We start from the raw sequence: 27504 nt of genomic DNA on the forward strand, positions 1-27504 counted from the left end.
TAGAGCGATCTTCACAAAACATCTTTAATCCCCAGCGACCCGTGTCGTGTAACCATGGTTGTTTGTTACCTGTCTGCTTACCATTGTCCTCTGTCCAGGTAGGCTGGTCATTGTCACTTTAATCGCTGCAACATTTCAAAGTTTACCCCTATATAAATTTACAACCTTTTGCTGGCCGTGGACTTACAGAAAGCACTGGGAAAAGAAGGGTCATTTACAGAATCATGCGCTCTATCGTGACTCTGTCTGCTTTAGTTATGGTGGCCATTGCTCTGCCCATGAGAAAGGTAATTTTTTTCAAATTGAAAAAATATATTCAGTAAATAAAAAAAACCAATTACACAGAAAACATTAAGCTATTGTAATCTAAGTTGATTTTTTTTAACAATTTGGTCTATTGGAACACGATGATTGCTCTCACGTGTTTAACTGATCGTTTGAAAAATACAATTAATAGATTCGATAGTATATGCTATATATGAAAATTGTTTTGCAGAGAGAGGGACCTTTAGATGACCTTCAGCACTGGAGCAAGATATGGGGGACCACAGAGGAGGGTGAGTAGGGAATTTGCCACGAACAGGGGCATTGCATAGGCGTCGGAACCTATGGGGCTGGGGGAAAGGGCGTTTGCAAAGTTATTCATAACCATAACAAAAAAAACTTTTTATTTTTTGCTTCTCAAGAATTTCTGGTAAGTCTAGCCTCCCCCACTTTCAATTTGCTTCCGACGCCATGCATTGAGTGTGTTAAAACCTCAGCCATTGTTAACACTGAGCGAAGCTTGGAAATATTTATTTTGTTTGTCAGTCATTTGTTTATAACAATGATATGCGATATGAAGGAAGCTAGTATAGCAGAAAATATACATAACCTACCATAGTTTTTTTCTGCAGTACCTTTATGACACATATGCATCGTTTTACTGTAGATATGTATACATCTCTATTTCATTTTATATTAAATCAATTTTCTGTAAAAAAAAAAATGAGTAAAAGTTTCTAAATTATTATCGATGTGATTGGAACGTACAAAGAACAGTAAAATCAGTAGTTTAGAACAGTTTTAAAACTTAGAAAATTGCATATAATCATATGCTTACACTGTTTCAGGAGATCCTGTAGATTACAGTCGGGTCGGTTTAGAGCAGTAGGAATTACAATAGATTTTCATAAAATAAAGGGAAATTAAATTTTAATTTAAATATATGTCTTTAAAAGATTTACATTTGACATAAATAGTTATTTTTGCACTTAACGTTTCCCATGATTGAAACATTTTAAAATTAGCAAAAATATACAAATATGCTAAAAGATATCACCACTGGAAAAAGTTATATTTGGCATGTAATATTTGTAAATCAATTTAAAGAGTTCAAATAAAAAATCAAGAATAAAGTTGACTTGCATTTACCTATACTGTAAATGCATTTTTACATGGTGTTAAACAAAACGGTTAGAATAGACAAAGTTCCGGTGATATAAAGGTGTGTTTAATACGGCGCGGAATTGCCGATTGACGAGGTAGGTAGCGAACAATTTAATAATGCTAAATGAAGTTTAACAGTTTAAAGCACGGTCAGTTTCGACCCTTGAAAACTTCACTATGAGGCCGATGATAAAGAGACAATCAGTTTCGTCACTGTTGAGTTGTTTTGAAATACTTTTGAGAATGGGTTCAGAAAGTGGGCACCCGATGACATGCTGTAATTGTGACTGAATGGGAACCAGTTGAATTTAATGTATAGTGTAATTGTCATTTTGGAGACCGACACACCACGTAGTTTTATCACTCTTTATTTTAAATAACATTTTTATTACATAAACTTTGAATTTAACAAAACACTTTATGAAATTGCAGCGACACACTGTAGCTTTCTCATAATGAATATGTGAAATAACTAAGATAATCTTATTCCCACAAACCACTGAATACAATTTCAAATGAGATCCTTGTGCGTGGCCTACTAAGGTATTACACTGTACCTATGTACATGTACCTTCTCACGATGTCCTGTTACAGAAACCTGTTATTAAGAACCACGTGCATATGTATTGGAATGAAAACTTTGTAATTTCGAGCAAATTGATTTTAACACTGATTTGTACCTCAAAGTTATACATATAAGTACCCATTGACTGCCTGAGGGGTGTGGGGGATTGAGGAGGAGACTATTAACGTCGAAGTGACAATATGGACAAGGTCGTAGGGAAAGAAAGGAGAAACTTGTTAGGTGTAAATAGCTCTCCACTAAGTGGGTGTGTCAGGGGATAAAAAGAAGTCTTTTGACGAGTTTTTGAGAAACCTCTGTGATTTGGTTCGAATAATATCTAGGTTATGTATGTAATGAGGAAATCCTCAGCGTGGTTCCTGTCAGGTTTTTGCTGATTTTCTTTCGATGAATAACTGTTGACAGTTTAAATTAAACTGAGCACTTAAATTGGTTAGTTTCTTTTTTCCATATTTTTAACCCCCATATTACAACGAAACGGACAGGACATATACAGTCTAGTTACATTCTAAATTTAAAAAAAAAACTACACCTGAAAGTGAAAAAATATGTTTGGCCTCCATTGACTATTTGAATAAAGTAGCGCTCGTAGTATTCTTGCTGAGGTCCTTTCATTCGATGTAACAAAAGTACAGGCAGGCAAGAATTAAAGTTTTAGTGAAAAAGACAAATAATGTTAGTAATATTTACACAACATTAATAAGCAACTGTACATAACATTAGCGTAAACAGATCACCTAAAGAAGAGCACCAACACGAGTTAAATTAATCAACTGCATGATATCGTTTTATGATGGATCATGGATGTAAAACCAAATTTAATTGAAATTAATAATTTTAAAATCATTTCTCAAATGGTTCTACATTTCAACCTAATAGTTTTTTCTATGTCATTTCTCAAAGGGTTCTACATTTACACCTAATAGTTTTTTCTATGTCATCTTTTTTTCGGTTAATGAGTTATTGAATTGAAATATAGATTAATTCACTTATCACAAACACAAATATAATTTTGAATTTAGACTTACTTTAAATTTCGTTATTTTTTATAAATGTGGTTCATGGTCTTTTTCAGAGTTGAGCAATGTTTCCAAGGAGGAGATTGAACGATATACCGGACTTATGCTCCGGGACCTTAATGACGTCATCAAAACCCTGGACTCTTTGCTATCAGGGAGTGAGTACATGCACATCCATAGACGATAAACTTATGGTGTCATTTCTGCGTTTCGTGGTCAATTTATGATGAGCAACGTATTCCTTTTATTCTACAGAAAATTGTCCGATTGCTTTGAATAGTAAATCTGTATTACACGCATTGAAATTCACAACATTCAAACTGACTGTACATGATGAGAGTGAAGAAAAAAATGTTGTAATTTGACATTTTAAAACATGATAGAGAAACATTACAAGAAAATAGACAATTTGGCTAACAAAACATGCGGTGCTTTTTATGTATTCATTTGCTAAACGACTAAGATTTATCTGTTTGCTTACAATTCCTGTTTTAGTAATAATGGAAGAAAATTTGAAAGAAAACAAAGGCAAATGTTAACTAATAAAGAATTAAGTTCCTTCGAATCGTTGAATTTGTTTTTAACTAATAAGATCTTTATGCTCTTGTTTACATCTTTACGTCGGTGTTTTGGGTTTATGTTACATTAAAAGTTTAAAATCGAAGATTTCTAAACTTATCTATAACAAGATTGTTATAGATAAGTTTAGAAATCTTCGATTTTAAACTTTTAATGTAACATTTAGACATCTTGTTGAAAGGTTTGCATACGTCTATCTCTGGACTTTTGATACAATGACGACAAAGTTAATTTAATCCTCCCAAAGGTATCTAATTATCTTACCTTCTGCTAATTTTCTATTGCATCCAATGTAAAATATGCTTACCAGGTACAATCCATGTTAGGTCAACCACAAACTATGAAACTAATAAGTTCTCTTGTCCTTTGTCATTAAACACTGTATAACTTTTTGATGTTATAGGCTTTTTTCGTTAACAGAAGGATTAGAGGACGGCGGTGAGAAAGCCCTGTATCAGCTCGGAGGGATGATAATGCTCACTGAAATAGACGCTGCAGGTACAACATATTTATTTACACGCATAATTCTCTTCTCCACAAATAAAAACCCTTCTGCCGGTGAAATATGATCCTGTAGTTCCTTCAATGTATAGGATGAATTAGTTTTTCAAAGAAAAAAGGGAAATGATGATAACTGATACATGTATGCATGTTTAAAGATAAAATGAATAATGCAATAAACGTTAATCTATTAAACACTCTTAAAATTAAAGCGCTATTGTTCAATTTTGCATGATATGATGTATGCAGATGGTGTTAGTTTTGAACAATGGTAAAATGCATATGGCTACTTGTTTTAATATCAGTGACTAATGGTTTGTATAACGTGTAGATTATACAAGTAGACCTTTTAGCTGAGGATCATATTTTGTGTTGTAGACGAGAGTTCTATCAAGCCAATGGAGCTACCCGAGGATAAGGACAGTCAATGCAGCGCTGGTAATGAGTGATTTAAATGATTAATACTCTCAATAAAAATCTAAGTACTGTAAACGAAAAGAAAATTCAACACATATTTATAGATACAAAAGTCTTCAAAATCTCATGAAAATAAAGTGGGAAGTTTCAATGATCCAATTTTTTTGTATCGCGTCTTATTTTCGCTTTTTTTGACTTTATAAAGACGCCGTAGAGAAACAAAACGGCTGTGATGCCAAGTTTGGTGTGATTCTGAGATGTATAAGAAGGGGGGTCGCAATCCTTATCAGCAGTCTGAAGAGTGATGATGACGGTAAGTGCATGAAATTAACAACCATGTACGTAACATGACAAGACTACTGCTCCACCATGTCTAAAACAAACAGACAAACACACACACAAACAAACAAACAGATATACCGTTAAAGAATTATGAAAAGCTTTGAGTTGCAATTAAACGTGCAAAGGTAAAATGCTTTGCAAGATTATATTGAAAATGATTCGAACATTTTTCATTTATTTTTGTAAACTAGGTAGGTCTAAATGTTTACAAAATATGATTTATCATAATTAATTATTAATGCTTCATGATTAGCATTGAAGAAGATAAAATTTTCCAAAGCTGTCATCAATAAGATCGGTTCCAAGGCGGCAGGGATATTCGAGCTAGCAGGTGCGTGGTAGAATTACTTTACCAAAATCACGAGAATCGTTTCTCGAAAGATTTGTTTGATTTTAAGCTTATTTTATATTTTTTTATCTCTCTTTTATTCGTTTTATATCGATTTTTTCTCCATATTTACAGAGGAATGCTATGACAATCAGGATAATCAGAATAATGAGGTAATTCGTACATGTTCTGCTGTTAAAGCTTTAAGCGAAGTTATTTTTTTTATTTTATTTTAAATACAAAAATGTCGAGGTATTGACTCCCATGTTACATGTATGTTCCAGAACCAAAACCAACACTGGATAGACACGTGGACGGCTTCGGAGGACGGTAACACTTATTTTCACCATAAAAAAAGAGGAAAATAACTCGCCAAAAATTTAAAGCGTCTTGAAAGAATACCAGTAGACTAGCACTATAATTTTTTTTATTAGACGTAAAGAACGCCCCTGCCGACCAGATAGAACGCTACGTGGAGCTGTTGTTGAGGGATCTCGGGAGAATGGTGCAGTCTTTTGACGTGGTCCTCAGCGGAAGTACGGACAAATTGTTATTTATGCCAGTATAAATCTACAACTTTATTGAACCACTTTTAAGATATACCTTATATATATTTTTTAAAGAGGGTGGAGAGGAAGAAGGCACGATTGCACTGCATCATATTGCTGGCGCCATACAACTTCTGCAGCTTGATGCAGTTTCCGGTAGGTCTAAGAGTCACCATGGCGGTAATTGATAAATTCGATTTTGTATTTTTTCAGTATATGAAGGGTAACAATCTTTTTTATGCAAGGTGAAACATCAATTAAACCTATGCAGCTTCCGGAAAACAGCGACCAAGGATGCACTGCAGGTAAATATCACATCACTTCATATTTTCTTCACAATCTCTCTCTCTCTCTCTCTCTTCTCTCTCCCTCTCTCTCTTTCTCTCTCCTCACATTCTTTTTCTCATCCATTCCTTTTTAGATCTTTTAGATCGGTTATGTTTAGGGATACGCATAAAGCATTAGTTCTTAATCCCATCGAATCTCATATTTTATACGATATTCAAAGATGTAAATAGATTTTCATTTTAGCTTATAAAATTAATTAAAAGCAATAAAGTAAACTTATTCATCTTAGTGTCGTTTATCTTAGTTACTTGATAGCTTGCCGTTAAAATTTTGCCTTTTTCTTTTTTTTTTGAGTTTTTTGTTTTGTTTTTGGTTGCTTTTTGTGGGTTTTTTTTGTTTATATAAATAATGATGCGTGGTACTTTCATTATAAAATAAATTTTTATTATATTAAACGTGATACTCGCATCAGTTTAAGGTATACCACTAGCGTACGCTATTTTTAAATTCTAAGCTGTCCAATGTAATCGAGTAACTACTCGATCACGACCGTTTCGTAGAATAACGAAGAGTGAAAATTCTATAGGTTTTCCGAGTCTGTTTTTCAAAACGGTTCGTTTTAATATTTTCCTTGCTTATGGTTGCTTTAAAAAATCATAAGACCATGTCTGTCTAAGAACGTGCAAGAGCAGTGGGCATGGACCAATCAGAGCAAATATAGAATCGCCATAGATTTGTATTCTTGCACAATATTTGTTTATTCAATTACAACTCTATGAAACACTGTCATATACAATAAACACTAATCTAAATTCATAATATTAGAAATACTCATTAGAGATCGCTAGAATTTTTAACAGAGACCACAAAACCATTCAAAAGCTCGTCCGGGTTTATTGCAAACGTGTTACGACACAGCAACAGGACCGCTGTATAGGGTGACTCGCCTTCTGGATAGAAACCTTACAGCACGCGCAACTGCATAGCACACTTAAGGAACACAAGGAAGGCCCCTCAGTAACCTGACAGTGAGGAACAGACTGAGGGATGAAGGATTGCGTGCAAGGCGACTTTATGTAGGCTTGGTGTTGTCGGCAAGGCACAGCTAATTCCGGTTATCTTGGGCAAGACGTCATCTTAGGTACACCCGTGCAGATTGGGGTTGAGTTGGTTCAGCTGATTCAGTTAGCACCGATTAGATGGACGGAACCGTGTGTATCGCAGAAGAGAGACGGACTATAATCTGTAAGAAAAATGGGGCAATTTTGTGGTGGCCCAATAACGATATGGGTGGGAATATTTATACACACGAAAACTTCACCAAAACTTGTTTGCTGCGAGGGATCAAAACCACATCTTCAGCCAGTGGCAATCTCACACAATAGAGCAAATCTAGGAATAGTTTTGATGCAAAATAATGCCACCCCTCACTGGCTGAACAACACAACGGATGATGTAGAGGCATAGCATCTGCTTGACTGGACTGGACTTGACATTTAGTTCTATGGGACGAGATAGACAAAATATTGAGACAGCTTCCCCAGCCACAAAATTTAGCACAACTGGAAAGAGACCGCGTTGACACTTGGAATAACCTTCCAAAAAGGTTAAAAGTGTTTCTTTTTTAATTATGTGAACTTTATGAGGAGCAGATGTTTTGCCGTTATTCTTGCGAATATGGGGCACATACGGTATTAGTTCTGTGATTTTTACATTGTTTGGTACCTATACGTTTCTTGATTTTGTTATAAAGGACTTTAAAAATAAACTTTCAATTTTAAAGATTGTTGTGGTTCGTTTTAATTCTTTATACTTAATAATTGTTATGATCAAAATGATTAAAATTAAGACAGTTTACTGCAAAAACTTGCCTCGGCCGTTAAAAATTTTAATTAGTACATATCTTCCTTATAAATGAGATCAAGTTTGTACCTTAATCATATTACCTATACAGGCTGTGGGAAAATAACTTCACAAGGGGTCTACAACTTAAGCCAACGTCATTTACGAAAGATAGTTGTTAATTGCTCTATTCTCGGTAAGAAAACCTGACTGAGCTCACGAATGAAAAAGCGATTATTTTAACGTCATTTCTTTTGAAATACCATTTTACTTATCACTTTAATACCATATTCTACTGATAATTAACTTTAGCTTTATTTGATATATTGTCTTAAGTTTGCTTTTGATCACCAAGAGTTTTTGGTAACAACTGATAAATAGTAAGTGGTTTGACTCTAAGCGCTTACTTCATTGAGGGTGTGTTAAAAAGGGAAATTTCAGACAAAAATAAAAACTCAAAATGTACAGCCTTTGTCACAAGGTTCATTAGCACTTAATTAAGTTGATAGAATAATTTCGTTGATTAACAAAATTTCGTGGTTGACCATCCTTTTTTTAAAACTACAATGTAATGTAATTGCCAGCACACTAAACAATGATAGTTACGAACCACTTATGAGATGTAATCTGTTTGACAATGAACTCATTGGATATGTGGTTTATTTAGAAGACATTGAAAAACAAGATACTTGTGATGCCAAGTTTGGATTGATCCTGAGATGTATCAGGGGCGGGGTGGTCGCGGTGATTGACAGTCTAAGGAGTAACCAGACCGACAGTAAGTTACTTTTAGTTTAGTCTTTTGCAAATCTCAAAACACTCAAAAAACAAATAGCAAAATCTTTAATTTACAATGTCTTTAATTTAACAGCAGAAAATTCGGTTTATTACTTTAATTTATAACGTTATATAATCTGTTCATAAAATATTTGACAGTTATTGAAAAGATCAGCTTTACCAAAGCTGTCATCAATAGAATTGGCGCTGGAGCTAAGGGAGTATTCCAGCTAGCAGGTATCGACTTTTTCTCTATGTATCCATGCATTTCGTCTGCGAAAATAACCTCATAGTTGTGATTACAATCGATTATTATATGCATTTTACCTTTTACAGACATGTGCTATGGGAAGAACTCTGATAGGGTAGTATAAATGAATCTATTGTTTTATTTTTTTAAAATGAAATATTCAAAACTAAAAGTAAATAGTATATGTTTTATAAAGTATTTTTAAAATACATAATGTCTTTTAGTTAAAGAAATTGTTTGCAAATTGAAAGAGAGATAGAAAATAAGACATTCTTTATTATGTCAAATAAATTTATAGATAAGTTGATCTTTTTTAACTAAATGTCCCATTTCTATTTCTAGAACACTTACCAGCACTGGGTTGATACTTGGAAAGCTAGCGAAGAAGGTAAAGCAGTTCCTTTTTTTCATCCCCACTCCCATAAAAAATGTAAACAAAAATATGTTCGAATTTGTAAGAACAAATTACTCTGACTAACACGATTATGGTAAAAGCTAGCTACTCTAAATTGACAGATGTGGCACATGCTTCTCCAGAGGAGACCCAACGGTACACCGACCTTCTTCTGCGTGATCTCAATGAGGTCAAGAACAACCTTAATGCTCTACTCTCGGGGGGTAAGTAAAACAACCTCAATGCTCTATTTTTGGGGAGGGGGACAAGTAATCATACTCAAAGAGAATAGATGTGTACCGAAACTAAGCATGTGAGATTTTCATTTAATATGTTTTTGTGCGTGTTTATAAATGTATACATGTACTATCTGAAGAAAATCTATTTAAAATACATAATTAAACGCAAGAAATGGTTAAACGCCTCACTTGAATTTCTCTGTACATCAAAAGCAGTGTGAATGATACATAGTAAACCTTAAAGATAAGTTATGCTGCCTTGTTATATGTCCATTTTCATGACTCTTATAAGGAAGGTTATCATGTTTCATGTTTAATAGAAGATACAAAAGAAAATGGCTTTAAAGTAATGCAGCACGTAGGGGGAATGATGGAGCTCTTACAGATGGATGCTGATGACGGTATCTTACCATGGCTTAGTTGTCTTTCTTGGATATTTGTTATCTCTCGTGTTTTGTATCAATTTTAATCACCGAATACGAAACTAGTGTTGGGTTCTCTTTCCAATACAGAGAAAGCGATCCGTCCCTTAGATCTGCCGGCGGACGCTAACGACGGGTGTACACCGGGTAAGTTAAAGATGACTTTTGATACAGGGATTCGCTTTCTTACCTGTAGTTATCTGTATAATTGTGTTTCAATGCTAAGTTTCAGAGTTCAAAAACTATTCGCTTGTTGGTATCGTTCTAATACTTCTCAAAACAAATGAAAACAGAATGTGTCTGTATAAATCTTGACACGATATCGAACATGAACTGTGCATACTGTTATCAACTATCAGCGATAATTTGAAAACAGTTACAAGTGTTGAATTTCATTGAGTGGAAGCCCATACAGCAATTAATAAAACAATATGTGTCAGTAAAATTTACTCTTTCACGATTATTCACCGAATGATATAGGAGTAGAATATAAACACGTTTATAGATATGTAACTGTATAAATGAGTTATGGTGTGTTTGTTTGTAAACATTCGCTAACCACCAACCCCCCCCCCCCCCCCTCCTTTCACTTTCTGCATGTTAGATATATGATTGTATATGTACATATCTTTATGGCAGATAACGCTCCATATTGTCATTTTCTTGTACCTGTACATATGTTTACATCTACAATATGTTTTTTGATTATGCAATTTTTAACAATTAAAACTCGGGGACATATCTAGTCTTACGGTAGTTTTTAACTCGGGTGATTTTTTTGTAAATTATATGTTTTTTGTCAAAGATTAGCACCGATCTTGTGGGTTAATTGCAAAAATAATGTTGTCCCAAGTCTATTTTATTGATTGTTTATACGTTTACTGTTTGTCATTTATTTCAATATGTCTTAGACAAATGGCCATTCCTATTCCGGTTACCTATGAGTTACTGATATGATTTCATGGGATATGTCCAACAAATATGAATATTACGGTAATGATTCTATCTAAACACATATAAGTTTTTGGTATTTGATAATAGCTGACGTAGAGAAGATGACTGGCTGTGACAAGAAGTTTGAACTGATCTTCCGGTGTATGAAGCAAGGAGTGGATGCTACTATACAGGTCCTTCAAAGCGATGCCGACAGTAAGAGATCCAATAAATGTTGTTCAATTCTCTGTCTTTTTTCTCAATAGGCTCAATACTAATTCCTTGTAAAATATTCGAAATGACAAGACAAAATTTATTTTGTTTTCAATTATAATTTTTTCTCCATCTCTTTAAAGAAATAAAGAAAATCGGATTTGTCAAAGCCGTCATAAACGGTATTGGTGCTAGTGGAACAGACATCTTCCGTCTAGCAGGTGAGTGAGCGTGTCTTACTTTAATTTTCTCATAGCTATAGTTCTATTTATTACCACTATATTAGTTTTTGTGTCCCTGTTTTTTATTTCATGTAATTGTACACAAAACAACGCACTTCATTTAAACAAATAACATCCATTATAACCTAAAATATAGAGATTATAACGTTTTTGAAATGATTTGTTTATGGTATATTAGGGGAGTTGTGGGAGGGACTCATTATATATCAAATCATATCCACCTACCTATTCATCTGTCTCATAGATGTTTAATTAATGATTTGTCATTGCAGGACACTGTTATGAAGATGGAAACAACAACAAGGTACATCTCTTGTGAAGAAATTATTTTAATCTTGAAATTGTTTTGGAAATTTTCATATACAAGTACACAAGTATACACCTTTCTGACAAAGCGCCTTAGTTTTATATTCATTTGTACAGCGTGAAAACAAAAACTACGATCACTGGATGGAGACTTGGATGGCAACCAGCGAAGGTCAGACCACATAGAAACATGAAACGTGACTTAAATGCAAATAATTCATGGCATCAAACGGCATAAAATAAATAGCATCTTACCGACTTAAAGCTGGACAATAAATACATAGCACCAAACATGACCAGTAGATAATGAATAAAAAGCATCAAACACGACATATAGGCAATGAAAACACAACTTCAAACGAAGAATATACAGCATCAAACACGACTTATAGGCGATTGATACACAGTATCAGACACGACCCCTAGGCAAGGTAAATATAGCATCAAACAAGACTTACAGACAATAAATACAAAGTATCAAACACAACATATACATGTATAGGCAATGAGAACACAGCATCAAAGAATGTACAGCATCGGACAAGATTTACAGGCAATGAATACATAGTATCAAACACGACATATATATGCAATGAGTACATAGCATCAATCAAAGAATGCACAGCATCAAACAAGAATTATAGGCGACGAAAACACAGCATCAATCAAAGAATGCGCAGCATCAAACAAGACCTACAGGCAATGAATACACATAAGGACGTAGTTTAACTATTCAATCTTTAATATAAATGAAAACATAGAATAAAATCTGTCCTTTTATCAGGATACAAGGTGAAATAAAATGAATTATGTCCCTTCACTTGTTTAAACGAGAACACTTTCCTCGTAGAGTGAATTAATCATACCCTGAAATCAATTATAAAACCAGTTAATTACATTTATTACATGTTTATTCAAACAAACAGATTATTCAAAATCATTTAAATTACCGTTTATTCTTGTTTTTGCGTATTTTTATTTGATGAATGTTTGCGCTTTTAAACAAAAGATACGGGTTCTCTCACGAAACTATATCTAACTATAAAAATAATGTAAAACTCGGGGTTTTATTTACATGTACAAAGAAGCTACGAAAATAGTTTCACTAGATTCTCGTAGATGAAAGATTTTATTTCGTTATATCAAATTTTTATCTGTATATTGTCTTTTTATTACAAGCGACTTCATCTATTTCATACAGCACCCTAGGAAAATTAAAAAATGAGATAAATTCCGGTTTTTTAACTTTCCTTGCAAAAGTTTGAATAATAAAAATATGTCCATGGTTAATGTTGCCATATACGGTGGTTGATTTGCTTCTTGTTTCTGCTATGTTTGTATGGATTCTATTATAGAGTTTAGTAACTTTATGTTCGTATCAGTTCTTGCAAGACGAGTAGTATGATTTACAGTGGGACGGACAGCGCATGGATGGGCAAACTATCAACTAAATTTAAGTATCAAACTGCGGTTTTTTAAAATTCTAAATAAGTTATGAGGGGGAATGTAACATTTTAAATAGATTTAACCGGGTTTTCCAACAGAAAATTAAAATGGTGAAAATGTCGGGCGGGCGGCTGCCAAAAGGGTACCCTCATTGTACGGAAAACTCCTCCTGCAGTTTTCAAGATAGGAAGTTGTTCTTTGCAGATCAATTGTACATATATAAGAGGTGTCAATATTGCTAAAATGTTGATTTCTGATAAGTTATGAAAATAATACCAGCTTTTGAACTTTGTCATTTTTTGGCAAAATATTGCATATAGGGTACACTCATTATACGGATAACTCCTCATACTGTTTTCAAGATAGGATGTTGTTCTTTTGCAGTCTTATTGAACATATAACACTGTGCCGGATAATTATGCCAGTGCCAAGGTGGCATTATTGCACCCGCTTAAGCTGCATATATCGAAAAATTCAAATATGCCATATGATAAACCATTGCTTAAAGAGTTAGCAACCACCTTTGTTATCGTTGTATCTCACCTGTCAGGTGAGATATTTACCTTTCAAAAATAAATTCCTATAGGAAAATAATTTTTCCCATAGGAAAAACAATATTCCTATAGGTAATTTGAAATTTCCTATCGGAATACAAGAACTTCCTATAGGAATTTCAATTCCGATAGGATTTGATAAAATCCGATTGGAACACCTAATATCCTACAGGAAAACTACATGTCTGAATCAAATTCCTACAGGAAATACCATTCTCCTATAGGAAATATAATTCCTGTAGCACTTTTTAAGTAGCACTTGTAAATATTTCCTGTAGGAGAATCAATCCTCCTATGGAAATTATCATTTTCCGATGGGATATTAATTTTTAAAGGTAAATATCTAACCTGTCAGGTGAAACACACTAAAAACAAAGATGATTATATACTCTCTAGACAATGTTCTATCATTTGGTATACATGGATTTTTCCGAAACTGCATCTTAAGCGGGTGCAAAAATGCCACCTTGGCACTGGCATAATTATCCGGCACAGTGTTATATATAAGAGGTCTGTATATTGCTGGGGTTTTGATTTGTGATAATTTATGAAAAAATACCAGCTTTTGAACTAAGTCATTTTTTGGCAAAATATTGCATATGGGGTACTCCATTTCACTGGATACGGTAGGTAGTGTTTATCAATTCAGGGTTGACATGGATTATGGATACATTTTATATAAACGAAAACCTGGTTTGCTGTCACATTCACAGCTTTTCACTTTTTAGCTCACCTGAGCTGAAAGCTCAAGTGAGCTATTCTGATCACATTTTGTCCGTCGTCCGTCTGTCCGTCTGTCCGTCCGTCCGTCTGTCCGTCTGTAAACTTTTTACATTTTGAACTTCTTCTCTAAAACTGCTTATCCAATTTCAACCAAATTTGGCACAAAGCATCCTTATGGGAGGGCGAATATAAATTGCAAAAATTAAAGTCCGATCTGTATTCAAAGCGGAGAAAACCTTGAAACTGTAGAAAAAGGGGGGTGCATTTTTAAAAATCTTCTTCTCAAGAACTACCGAAGCAAATTCAACGTAGTTTAGCATAAATTATCCTTATGGGAAGGAAAATATAAATTGCAAAAATTAAGGGGTAATTTTGTTTCAAATCGAAGTTATTACGAAAATAATAATAAAAGAAAGGCGTATTTCAATCGGGCTCGGCATCCGGTAAAATGGGTAGGCAAGACTTGGCCTGGGCAAAACAAAAGATTGGCAGGTATTAATCTGCCAATCTCATTAAAATTTCAGGATATTTGATGGACTAGTATATTTGTATTCGCTGTAGATATTGCTGCAAAATAATGCGTATTTGGAATTGACGATTGCCGATCTGCCCTGGCATTTATTTTGCCACGGCCCGGGTTTGCATACCCATTTTACCAAGACTCGTATTCCATACTTCTAAAACGAGGTTCTTTGTTTAAAGCAGCCATGACATTATACGAAAAAGGGTCGATCTGACTATGATGAATTCGCTTGTTGTGCAACAGTTCGCGTATGAAGGGAAGTTTTGAAACATGAAAAATATATTGGTGCCGATTTTGTGAAGTAAATTGAGGCTAAATATTTCAATGCGTTGACAGTTTTCACACATGATGTTGGTGTTAGCTTGTTCTGATTTTTGTTTCGTTTTCATTATTTATGCTTTGTAACCTGGAAACTATCGTCTGTATTTCGTGATTTTTCGTATCAAATCAATCAGAGACTTCGGTAAATCAAACAGTTACGTTAACTGTTTACCTGCGCATATTAAGCAAAGTCTGATGTAGGGGTACTGAAATACAATTCATTCTATCGGTAATTCGGCATTATCTTTTGCGTAATGGTAGATTAATGCAATAGGTTTTGTTGAGATGCTCGGCATTTTCTCTAGTTTATTCAGTTTAAATAGAGTTTGATATCGCTTACGGAAATATGTAGGTATATCCATGTATATATATATGATTCATTTCGAAAAAACAAAATGTTTTCTTTATTTGTTATACATGTAGTGCATGTTGTTTACAATTTCTATTTACTAACCATATTTGAGTGTTAAGCTTCGAATTATAAGCAAGATACAGAGATTTGCTCACAATTCTATGTTTGTACACAGATCTTAAAAGCTAAAGATTAAAAAATATAAAAAATTGTCAATATTTATTACGAAAATTTTCAAAATCTGTTCTTCCAGAAACCCACTTACTGAATTGTAAACTTAACCTTTTTAGCTCACCTGAGGATGGGACCACAATGGGGGGTCGAAGTTTAACATGAATATATAGAGTAACTCTTAAGAAATCTTCTTCTCAGAAACTAATCGGCCAGGAAAGCTGAAACTTGTGTGGAAGCATCTTCAGGTAGTGTAGATTCAAAGATGTGAAAATCATGACCCCTGGGGGTAGGGTGGGGCCACAATGGAGGGTCGAAGTTTAACATATGAATATAAAAAGTAAATCTTTAAAAATCTTCTTCTCAGAAACTAATCGGCCAGGAAAGCTGACACTTGTGTGGATGCATCCTTAGGTAGTGAAGATTCAAATTTGTGAAAATCATGACCCCCGAGGGTAGGGAGGGGCCACAATAGGGGATCGACGTTTTACATAGGAATATATACAGTAAATCTTTAAAAATCTTCTTCTCAGAAAATAATCAGACAGGAAAGCTGACACTTGTGTGGATGCATCCTCAGGTAGTGTAAATCTTAAAGTTGTGAAAATCATGACCCCCGGGAGTAGGGTGGGGCCACAATGGGGGATCGAAGTTTAACATAGGAATATATACAGTAAATCTTTAAAAATCTTCTTCTCAGAAACTAATTCGCCGGCAAAGCTGGAACTTGTGTGGAAGCATCCTCAGGTAGTGTAGATTCAAAGTTGTGAAAATCATGACCCCTGGGGGTAGGTTGGGGCCACAATGGGGGATCGAAGTTTAACATATGATTATATACAGTAAATCTTCTTCTCAGAAACTAATTAGCCAGGAAAGCTAAAACTTGTGTGGAAGCATACTTAGGTAGTGTAGATTCAAATTTGTGAAAATCATGACCCCTGGGGGTAGGTTTGGGCCACAATGGGAGGTCGATGTTTTACATAGGAATAAACAGGGTTATTCTTTAAAAATCTTCTTCTCAGAAACTAATCAGCCAGGAAAACTGAAACTTGTTTGAAAGCATCCTCAGGTAGTGTAGATTCAAAGTTGTGAAAATAATGATCCCCAGGGGTAGGATGGGGCCACAATGGGGGGGGGTCAAAGTTTAACAAAGGAATATATAGGGTAAATCTTTAAAAATCTTCTCAGAAACTAATCAGCCAGATGATTCTTTATAATTGTTAAGACTTTGGCCCCAGGACAATTCTTTGGCCTCACGAGAAGGTTCAGAGTTTGATGTACGTTTATATCCCATATATAAACTATTGTTAGGGATCTTTTTTAGATCTGCAATACTCAACATATGATATGACTATAAAATCATCCTGTTAGAAAAGGGACTAATGATTATAAACATAAGAATATCCAGGGGAAAATGGATTTTATTTATACAGGATTTACATGAATTATTGTACATTGTCCAGATAGTTTGTATTATGACTCCATTGAGCTGATTTTATCATACCTCTTGTTCCTCAGGTGAGCGATGTGGCCTATGGGCCTCTTGTTGAGATATTTGATAAGAAAAATGGATTTTATCTTGTTAACAAAATACTAAAATAAAACTTTGTAACATAAGAATATTTATGTTTTTTAAGGATTATTAATATGGTCATTAATAATCATTGATTTTGAAACATCATCGAATAGATCGTTGTTTTTATAACATCTTGTATGCTACCTTGGTTGTAGATGTACAGACTCTCCCTCAGGAAGAAGTGGACAGGTACACGAGTCTTCTCCTGCGAGACTTGCGGGAGGTAGTTCAGAACTTGGACCACCTTATGGGCGGCGGTACGTACATAATACAGAAACTCTGTCCGTGTAAACGTCGGCTCTGTTTACACACCGCCCATTATACATTACCCTTTTCAAAATGTGTATACAGAAAAAAGTCGATAAAGGAAGTTAATTTTGCGCAGTATGAATTAAGTTGGTGTGAGACATTTGTCGATGTTAACGTACATTATGAAAAAATTATTCTACCAGTTTGGAATTTTCAACTTTTAAAGTATTTAACCAAAACATTAAGTTTAAAAATTTTTGGAAAAAGTAAAAATTCAAAATTTCCAGCGGGAATCGAACTCTTGGCGTACAGATTCGTAGCGAACGCTTTCCCCCCTTTTTTAGCGACCCCCCCCCCCACCCCTTTTATACATAGTTTATATACACATATGATGCTCTTTGCAGCAGCGCTCTTATTACAGTTAATTGCGTAATATGTATTGGTTGCTCATGAGGAACAACGGATATTTGTCAAAAAATAAGCATCCAAATGATATACTGTGTGAAATATTGAAAAATTAATTTGAATATATTACGACTTTAAATGTGTTATATTTTTTATAACATGTTTTATATATATATATATATATATATATATATATATATATATATATATATATATATATATATATATATATATATATATATATATAAACACACTATTAAAGGTCATGCTTGTAATTTTTGTTATTTGTTGCAGGCGATGCTGATAAGTATGGCAAGAAAGCTATGGAACACCTCGGTGGAATGTTATGGCTCTTGAAGACTCATTCTGAAGCAGGTTAAAATTCTTCAGTTTGGTGTTTAAAATACTCATAACATTCAGAGTTGTTTTAATTGTTGCTATCATGCGCTAATAAACTTTATTACATTGGCGTAATATCAAAATATACCAAGAAACAACTAAAGGAAAACTAAAAAAAAACTAAACTAAAAAAAAGGAGGGTACTTGGTTAACAGCTAAGTCATTTGATACCTAAATTTACATACATACTTCATGTTATCCTTATTTTCATTATATACTAACAATACACTATGTTTGTACATGCACCAATTCACCGATATACTGTATTGACAGGAGAGAAAGCTATTCAGCCTATGCAGCTTCCCCCGGGCTCAGACCAGGGATGTACCTCAGGTAAATTATCAACTACAAAAGTACCTGGACTCGTTAACAGGCTCTCAAACTAGCATCAAATAAACAAACAATTTCAATCGATAAATCCATGCAAACAACTTACAAATAAGTCTAAAATAATGCCTAACATATTGTACTGATGCCAGTAAGCTTTTTTGACAGGCTTCCTGTGTGAAAGTTTTGAAATAAACATATAGATATATTCAAATCTTTAAAAAGAATCACAAGATGTATAATAAGTATACTTACATTATCAGTGTTAAGTTTTGTAATATTAATCTTATTCAGGTTTTTTTATTGTTTTTTTTTTGTAGCGGATGTTGAGAATACAGAAGGTTGTGATGCAAAGTTTGGTCTGATTTTCGGATGCGTGAGAAAGGGGGTCGAGGCTGTAATCCAAAACCTGGAGAGTGATACGGATGGTATGAAAGCGGGTTCATTTGTATTACACGGTGGCGTTGATAAATAACCGATTACCATTAATAATAGTGACATTATTTGAAGATCTGGGAAATAAGAATTGAACAAAACGTGTGATCTTCGGGTTTTTTTCTTCATACATCTGTCTATTATTTAATTGATGTAGGAACATGTAAAATTTGTTAATTTTGTTATAACGCTTGTCGTTTCAATTAAATATTTATGAAATCAAAATTATTTCTACAGAAATAAAACATGCAATTGCTTAAATGGGGCAGTTATCAAAAGCAAGGCCATTAAGCATTCTTGTATAATATTTCTTGCAGCTGTGACAAAAATCGGGTTTGCCAAAGCAGTCATTCATAGCATAGGGGCCGAGGCAGAAGGCATCTTTAAGTTGGCAGGTAATGGCTGTTGAGTCATTGTATTTTTAAAAAAAATTTCTTTGATATCCATATATGTGTGTGTTGTTATACCATCTCTCCGAATTAGTTTGGGGTACACCTTGTGTGTCCGTCTGTCTGTCCGAACAAAAATTTCTGTTGCATTTTTCTCGGCAACTATTCATTGCAGATGCTTGAAATTTACACATACGCTTTGTTAATGCCTGTCAAATAACAAATATGATGGAATTCATTTTTGTACCATTCAGACGTCAAATTCCTGTTAAATGATGACTTTTGTTTATTTTTAAAATTTTCCCGTATTCTTTGTGTGGGCATGTCATATTGTGAGATTCATTTCTGTAACAATCAGGGGTCAATTATTTGTCAAATGTCAACTTTGCTTAATTTGCATTTCATCAGAGCGGGGGTATCACGAGTGAGCATATCACTAGTGAGCATTGTGTTTGTATAAAGTATATGTATTCAGCTATATCAGATCTATAAAATACAAGCAAATGATTTTCCTTTTAGATCAATGCTATGGAGAAAAAACAGAGAAATCGGTAAGAGATAACTACCGTAAACTTTAACGATGTCCGATGATAAATTCTTTTATGTATACTTAGTTATTGTGTAAATTCATTACACTATAGTATCTTATTTATGCAATTTATCATTTTTCTGACTTTTTATCAGTTGGACATGTAATTATTTCGTTTTATAAAAGTTATTAGAATATCTTATTTTCGCATGATCTGTAATTAAATCTAGTAAAATAGTAGCATGCTTGTAATAACATTGAACATATTTTAATATTTAGACCGTACTTCCATTATTGTCTTTTATCTCTTTTTAATTAGCCTAATTGATAAAGACAATTGATATATAGTATAATTAAAAGTGAAGCTTTATTAAGGTCTTCCGTTTCCAACGGAAGACCTTATAGTGATTGTAATGTTTCTTTTTATTAAGGTCTTCCGTTTCCAACGGAAGACCTTATTGTTTTTCTTAGGTTTCTTTTTCCCTATTATTAAGGTCTTCCGTTTCCAACGGAAGACCTTATTGTTTTTCTTAGGTTTCTTTTTCCCTATTATTAGGGTCTTCCGTCTTCAGCGGAAGACCCTTCTATTATTCTATTGTTTCTTTTTCACTTTTCTTATTGTTATTATTCTTTTTTTTCAAGCTGATTTTGTGCAGACGATTTCTTGGAGATGGCTCGATCGATTTCATCCAAATTTTCAACACTAACGCGTTTGTATCTGAAGTTTATAGGTTTTTTTCAATTTTTGAAAATTCACTTCCGTTCGGAAGTTATCGTCGATAAACGATTTTTAAAAGCGAATTTTGTCTGCGACGTTTCTCAAAAATGAGTAAAGATATAGGGCTGACATTTTCAGAGACGATAGATCTACCGTTTTTCTGGTGCAACACACTCAAGAAAATTTCCGGCGTCACTTCCGGTCGTCACCGGAAGGAAATTTGAAAAATTGAATTTTTCGACTTTTTTATTTTTTAATATTTTACTTTGAAATTTTTACACCTTATAGTGACCCTTTTACTGATTAAGAATATGTAATTAGTTTTAAATTCGATCAAGGCATTCTCGAGAAATTAAGCGTCAAAGTTCTGAAGCGGAGTCCGAGTAGCTCAGTCGTTATAGTCGTGGACATGGCCCAGGCGACCCGAGTTCAAGCCTCGAGTGCCGCAAAAATTTTTTCTCTTTTTTTCGCTTAGATCTACGATTTTATCTTTGAATTGATAAGTTTAATCTTATCTTTTCAAAAATTGGACGGAAGACCCACTCGTTGCTCGCAACGAGATCGAATCTAGTTATTATTTTTTTTTTTTTTCTTACCGATTTTGTGCACGCGATTTCTCGGAAACGGCTCAACTGATTTACGTCAAATTTTCAGTTCTGATAGGTATTGATCTGAACCTTGTTGGAATTTTTTTTTGTTTATGACGTCACTTCCTGTCTTGAGATATCATGGATTTATCGGTTTTTATAGGGGTATTTTGTCACTAGAACTCCTCTTTTACCATTTAAGATATGATGTTGAACTTTTCAGGGCTGATAGACGAAAGACTGAAATAGTGTCTAATGGTCATTAATCATCTTTATCTCAAAGAGCGCGGAAGCTCGCCCGAGCTTGAAAATTAGGATAAAAAAGGCGTCGTGATTTTTCTTGGTTTTCTTTGAATATCTCTTTTCATGAAAACATTTTGTTAAAACATGTAGAACAAAAAAACTTAATTAAATCAAGAGCTTTCATTTGAGATCATGAAAAAGGGGCTGGCCCTTCAAATAAGGGGCTGAGGGGGCTCTAAAGTATTTTAATAATAACTTTTTACCGTGAAATATTTTGTGATGCGTTATAGAAGCAATTATGTTTATTCTTAGGTTATGTACCTATACATGGCAATCATTTACTTCTATGTTACGTAATTAGGGATTTTAAGGGGCCAGAAGTCCAAAACTTTGGTGCTCAATATCTCAAAATGAAGAAACATTTGGATAAGCAATATTTAACAAAATATGCTCAAAATATAGAGCTTAACAACCTGAAACCATAATTTCCTTGTTATGCAGTCCCTAAAAGGAGTTACAGGGTCGGCCCCTAAAACGACCCTCTAAGATATCTCGAGAACGGTACATAATTTGTAAACGCTTTTTGAACAAAATGTGTTTGAATTGACAAAAGCTTTCATTTGAAATCAAGAAAAAGGGGCTGGCCCTTCAAATTAGGGGCTGAGGGAGCTCTTAAGTCTATTAATGATAACTTTTTACTGTTAAATATTTGGTGATACGTTATAGAAGCAATTATGTTCATTCTAATGTTATGTACCTGTACATGGCAATCATTTACACTTATGTTACGTAATTAGGGATTTTAAGAGACAAGAGGTCTAAAGCTTTGATGTTTAATATCTCAAAATAGAGGAAAACTTTGGAAAGCAATATTTAACAAAAGATGCTCAAAATATTGAGATTAACAATGTACAACCATATATATTGTTTTTATCTGGACCCTAAATGGAGTTTTAGGACCGGATATCAAAACGATTTTTCCCAGATTTCTCAAAAACGGTAACCAATTTCTAAATACTTATTAGTGGTACACAAAAATACCTTTTGACTAAAATGAATGAAAAGGAGCTGATCCCTCAAATAAGGGACACCAAAGGGATAGATAGTCTTTCACCCATTACTCATAGATCCTGCCTCCTTTTCCGATTACGTTTCGTTGATGAAGGTCAAGAGCAAGGTCATTCCATATTCTAAAAATCGGACGGAAGACCTCCTCGTTGCTCGCAACGAGATCGTGTCTAGTTATTATTATTTTTTTTTTTCTTACCGATTTTGTGCACGCGATTTCTCGGAAACGGCTCAACTGATTTACGTCAAATTTTCAGTTCTGATAGGTATTGATCTGAACCTTGTTGGAAATTTTTTTTGTTCATGACGTAACTTCCTGTCTTGAGATATCATGGATTTATCGGTTTTTATAGGGGTATTTTGTCACGAGAACTCCTCTTTTACCATTTAAGATATGATGTTGAACTTTTCAGGGATGATAGACGAAAGACTGAAATAGTGTCTAATGGTCATTAATCATCTTTATCTCAAAGAGCGCGGAAGCTCGCCCGAGCTTGAAAATTAGGATAAAAAAGGCGTCGTGATTTTTCTTGGTTTTCTTTGAATATCTCTTTTCTTGAAAACATTTTGTTAAAACATGTAGAACAAAAAATCTTAATTAAATCAAGAGCTTTCATTTGAGATCATGAAAAAGGGGCTGGCCCTTCAAACAAGGGGCTGAGGGGGCTCTAAAGTATTTTAATAATAACTTTTTACCGTGAAATATTTTGTGATGCGTTATAGAAGCAATTATGTTTATTCTTAGGTTATTTACCTATACATGGCAATCATTTACTTCTATGTTACGTAATTAGGGATTTTCAGGGGCCAGAAGTCCAAAACTTTGATGCTCAATATCTCAAAATGAAGAAACATTTGGATAAGCAATATTGAACAAAAGATGCTCAAAATATAGAGCTTAACAACCTGAAACCATAATTTCCTTGTTATGCGGTCCCTAAAAGGAGTTACAGGGTCGGCCCTTAAAACGACCCTCTCAAGATATCTCGAGAACGGTACATAATTTGTAAACACTTTTTGAACAAAATGTGTTTGAATTGACAAAAGCTTTCATTTGAAATCAAGAAAAAGGGCTGGCCCTTCAAATTAGGGGCTGAGGGAGCTCTGAAGTCTTTTAATGATAACCTTTTACCGTGAAATATGTTGTGATGCGTTATAGAAGCAATTATGTTAATTCTAAGGTTATTTACCTATACATGGCAATCATTTACTCCTATGTTACGTAATTAGTAATTTTTAAGGGGCCAGAAGTCCAAAAATTTAATGCTCAATATCTCAAAATGAAGAAACATTTGGATAAGCAATATTGAACAAAAGATGCTCAAAATATAGAGCTTAACAATAATCAACTATAATTTCTTTGTTATGCGGTCCCTAAAAGGAGATACAGGGTTGGCCCCTAACACGACCCTCTCAAGATATCTCGAGAACGGTACAAAATGTGTAATTACTTGTTGAACAAAAAGTGTTAGAATTGACAATAGCTTTCATTTGAAATCATGAAAAAGGTGCCGGCCCTTCTAATAAGGGTCTGAGGGGGCTCTTAAGTCTATTAATGATAACTTTTTACTGTTAAATATTTGGTGATACGTTATAGAAGCAATTATGTTCATTCTAATGTTATGTACCTGTGCATGGCAATCATTTACACTTATGTTACGTAATTAGGGATTTTAAGGGACCAGATGTCTAAAGCTTTGATGTTTAATATCTCAAAATAGAGGAAAACTTTGGAAAGCAATATTTAACAAAAGATGCTCAAAATATTGAGCTTAACAATGTACAACCATATATATTGTTTTTATCTGGACCCTTAAAGGAGTTTTAGGACCGGATATCAAAACGATTTTTCCCAGATATCTCAAAAACGGTAACCAATTTCTAAATACTTATTAGTGGTACACAAAAATACCTTTTGACTAAAATGAATGAAAAGGAGCTGATCCCTCAAATAAGGGACACCAAAGGGATAGATAGTCTTTCACCCATTACTCATAGATCCCGCCTCCTTTTCCGATTACGTTTCGTTGATGAAGGTCAAGAGTAAGGTCATTGCATATTCTAAAAATCGGACGGAAGACCTCCTCGTTGCTCGCAACGAGATCGTGTCTAGTTATTTTTATTATTTTTTTCCCCTTTTTTTCTTGTGAATTTCTCAGAGATGCCTTGATGGATTATTAAAAAATTTTCAGGAATGACAGAAAATAGAAAGATCTAGAGGGTTTTAATTAAAATTTTGCTAAATTCACTTCCGTTCGTCCGTTTCCTGTCCCGCGACAAAAAGCTTGTCACCTCGAGATCTCAAAAACGGTAAAGACTTGAACATTCAATCTTTGTGGGATGATAGTCCTATAGCTGTAGATGTGTTTAAACACTTTTGTTTTGTTCGTCATCACTTCCGGTTGTCACCGGAAGCACATAAGAAAAATTATTTTTACGCATTATTTTTTTTGACCATAGAATAAATATATAAGAATAAATCTATACATAGGAAATCTCTGCGATGTTATATCAACAAACAAATTCTACTTCCGGTGAGATATCTCAATTATCTCAGGTAACTTTTTTAAAACACATTTTGTACCCGCGAGATCTCAGAAACTATAAGCGATCAAGACACAAAACTTTCATGGATGATAGACATTTGATTGAAGATGTGTTTAAACAGTTTCATTTTGTCTTCCGTCACTTCCGGTCCACAAAAGAAGAGTTTAAACAAATCGACCTTTTTATCAATTTAACTTTTTGTCTTTGATATTTGTAGTGTGCTCGATGAACAATAAAACACGAAGGGCCAGTTTACAAAAAATATTTAACAAAATTTACATTAAACACTTCCGTTTGTCCGTTTCCTGTCCCGAGACAAAAAACCTTATTTCGATGAGATCTCAAAAACGGTGACGACTTAAACAATAAAACTTTGTGGGATGATAGACCTATGTATGTACATGTGTTTACACTATTTTGTCTTGTTCGGCGTAACTTCCGGTCATCACCGGAATCACTTAAAAATAACTACTTTTACGCATTAAATTCTTTTGCCATAGAATAGATATATAAGTATAAATCTATACATAGGTTATCAATACAATGTTATATCAACAAAAAAATTCTACTTCCGGTGAGATATCTCAAATATCTCAGGTAGCTTTTTTGAAACACATTTTGTACGAACGAGTTCTCAGAAACTATAAGTGATCAAAGCACAAAACGTTCATGGATGATAGACATTTAATTGAAGATATGTTTGACCGGTTTCATTTTGTTGTCCGTCACTTCCGGTCCACACAAGAAGAGTTCAAACATATTGAACTTTGTATCATTTAACTGTTTTTCTTTGATATTTGTAGTGAGCTCGATGAACATTAATGTACAAAAAGCAAGTATAGAAGAAATATTTAATAGAATTTACATTGAGCTCTTCCGTATGTTCGTTTCCTGTCCCGAGACAAAAAACCTTTTTTCGACGAGATCTCATAAACGGTGTCGACTTGAACAATCAAACTTTGTGGGATGATAGACCTATATATGTACATGTTTTTAAACTATTTTATTTTGTTCGGCGTAACTTCCGGTCGTCACCGGAAGCACTACAAAAATTACGTTTTTTCTTTATTTATTTCTTTTAGATGGAATGAATATATCAGTATACAATCTTAGATGTGTCATCTTTATAATGTTAAATTTTCAAATAACTGTTACTTCCGGTGAGATATCTCAACTATCTCAATGTAGCTTTCATTTTTACAAGTTTGATGCCTGAAAGATTTTTGACACTGCAAGTGATTGAGACACAAAGCTTTCATGAATGATAGACATTTGATTGATAATATGTTTAGCGGGTTTTATTTTGTCAACTGTCACTTCCGGTTCTCACCGGAAGGATTCAAATAAACATATTTTTAACAAGTTTGACTGAATTTCTTGGGTGTTTCATGTAGCCTGATAAACAGTGTTGTACGCTAAGCAAATGTACGAAAAATACCAGCTTTTTTTTTTATTAATCACTTCCGTTCGTCCGTTTCCCGTCTCCAGACAAAAACTATTGTTTCAAAGAGATTTCAGACTTGGCAGAAATGTTAACAACCAAACTTTGAGGAAAGATTGACTTATGATTGTACAAATTTTTGTTTAGTTCGGCATTACTTCCGGTCGTCACAGAAAGTACTTCAAAAATTGATTTCTTTTTCATTCTCGTTGTTTTACATGGATGTAACGTCTGGATATATCATTCAAAATAATTATCATATCAACTAAATTCTCTATGTGAGAGAAGCAATGTCTACGGTTAAATTGATTCATGTATATCAAAACGGAAGACCTTTTTGTTGCTTTTGCAACAAGAGTCTAGTTGTTAATATTGTTGCTTTAAATGTGAGTTTTGTTTATTTACGGAAAACAATGCTAGTATTACAAATAGTTTATTTTTGACAGGACGAGAAAGTAAGCCCGAGTCAAGCTCCGGACAACCAGAGGAATAGAGAGGTGCAGAGGCTTGCACGCATCTTGCGTCAATATTTGAATGAGGAGTAATCAAAATACAGACACCCATAATACCCATAATACCCCAACACCGGAAGGAGCCTTTAAAAAAAGGGGACATACAATTGTACTGTATAAAACATTGATGTATTAGTATCATTTGTTTACAAACAATGATATTATTAATTTTTATCATCTTTCACTTATACCTTTCTATTCGCTTTTAATTCTTGTCCACGCTAAAATATGGAGATATCAATACCAAAGCTTCAAATATCACGAGAGTCTTCCCTCTTTAATAATGGCGTTCGCATTGTCTTCCGTGTTTGTAATGAATAAACATTTGCATTCTTAAA

The 27504-nt window shown here is 33.9% G+C and overlaps 1 protein-coding gene across 2 annotated transcripts; it reads left to right on the forward strand.

Annotated features, from left to right (window-relative positions):
- The first annotated feature begins 111 nt into the window (after window positions 1-111).
- Window positions 112-27504, forward strand: LOC128190882 (uncharacterized). 2 transcript variants are annotated; one of them, XM_052863106.1, is made up of 30 exons: window positions 112-287; window positions 497-557; window positions 3087-3188; window positions 4030-4107; window positions 4489-4548; window positions 4733-4840; window positions 5123-5200; window positions 5333-5370; window positions 5482-5527; window positions 5632-5733; window positions 5821-5901; window positions 5991-6050; window positions 8546-8653; window positions 8812-8889; window positions 8989-9017; window positions 9245-9290; window positions 9419-9520; window positions 9856-9936; window positions 10048-10104; window positions 10999-11106; window positions 11247-11324; window positions 11618-11649; window positions 11769-11823; window positions 17473-17574; window positions 18266-18346; window positions 18644-18703; window positions 19018-19125; window positions 19450-19527; window positions 20041-20072; window positions 27101-27504. In XM_052863106.1, exons 1-30 carry the CDS (start codon window positions 225-227, stop codon window positions 27197-27199), a joined length of 2211 nt encoding a protein of 736 aa, XP_052719066.1. In that variant the 5' UTR covers window positions 112-224; the 3' UTR covers window positions 27200-27504. The 2 variants fall into 2 exon arrangements, with proteins under 2 accessions (XP_052719066.1, XP_052719058.1); XM_052863098.1 differs by having other exon boundaries at window positions 113-287; window positions 8543-8653.

The sequence above is a fragment of the Crassostrea angulata genome, chromosome 1 (assembly GCF_025612915.1).
Source record: "Crassostrea angulata isolate pt1a10 chromosome 1, ASM2561291v2, whole genome shotgun sequence".
Classification (NCBI taxonomy): domain Eukaryota; kingdom Metazoa; phylum Mollusca; class Bivalvia; order Ostreida; family Ostreidae; genus Magallana; species Magallana angulata.

Coding starts and splice junctions, on each gene's coding strand:
- LOC128190882 (XM_052863098.1), top strand. CDS start 225: ATGCGCTCTATCGTGACTCTGTCTGCTTTAGTTATGGTGGCCATTGCT. Junction 4,841..5,122: donor TCTGAAGAGTGATGATGACG/GTAAGTGCATGA, acceptor CTTCATGATTAG/CATTGAAGAAGATAAAATTT. Junction 9,018..9,244: donor ATGGGAAGAACTCTGATAGG/GTAGTATAAATG, acceptor TTCTATTTCTAG/AACACTTACCAGCACTGGGT.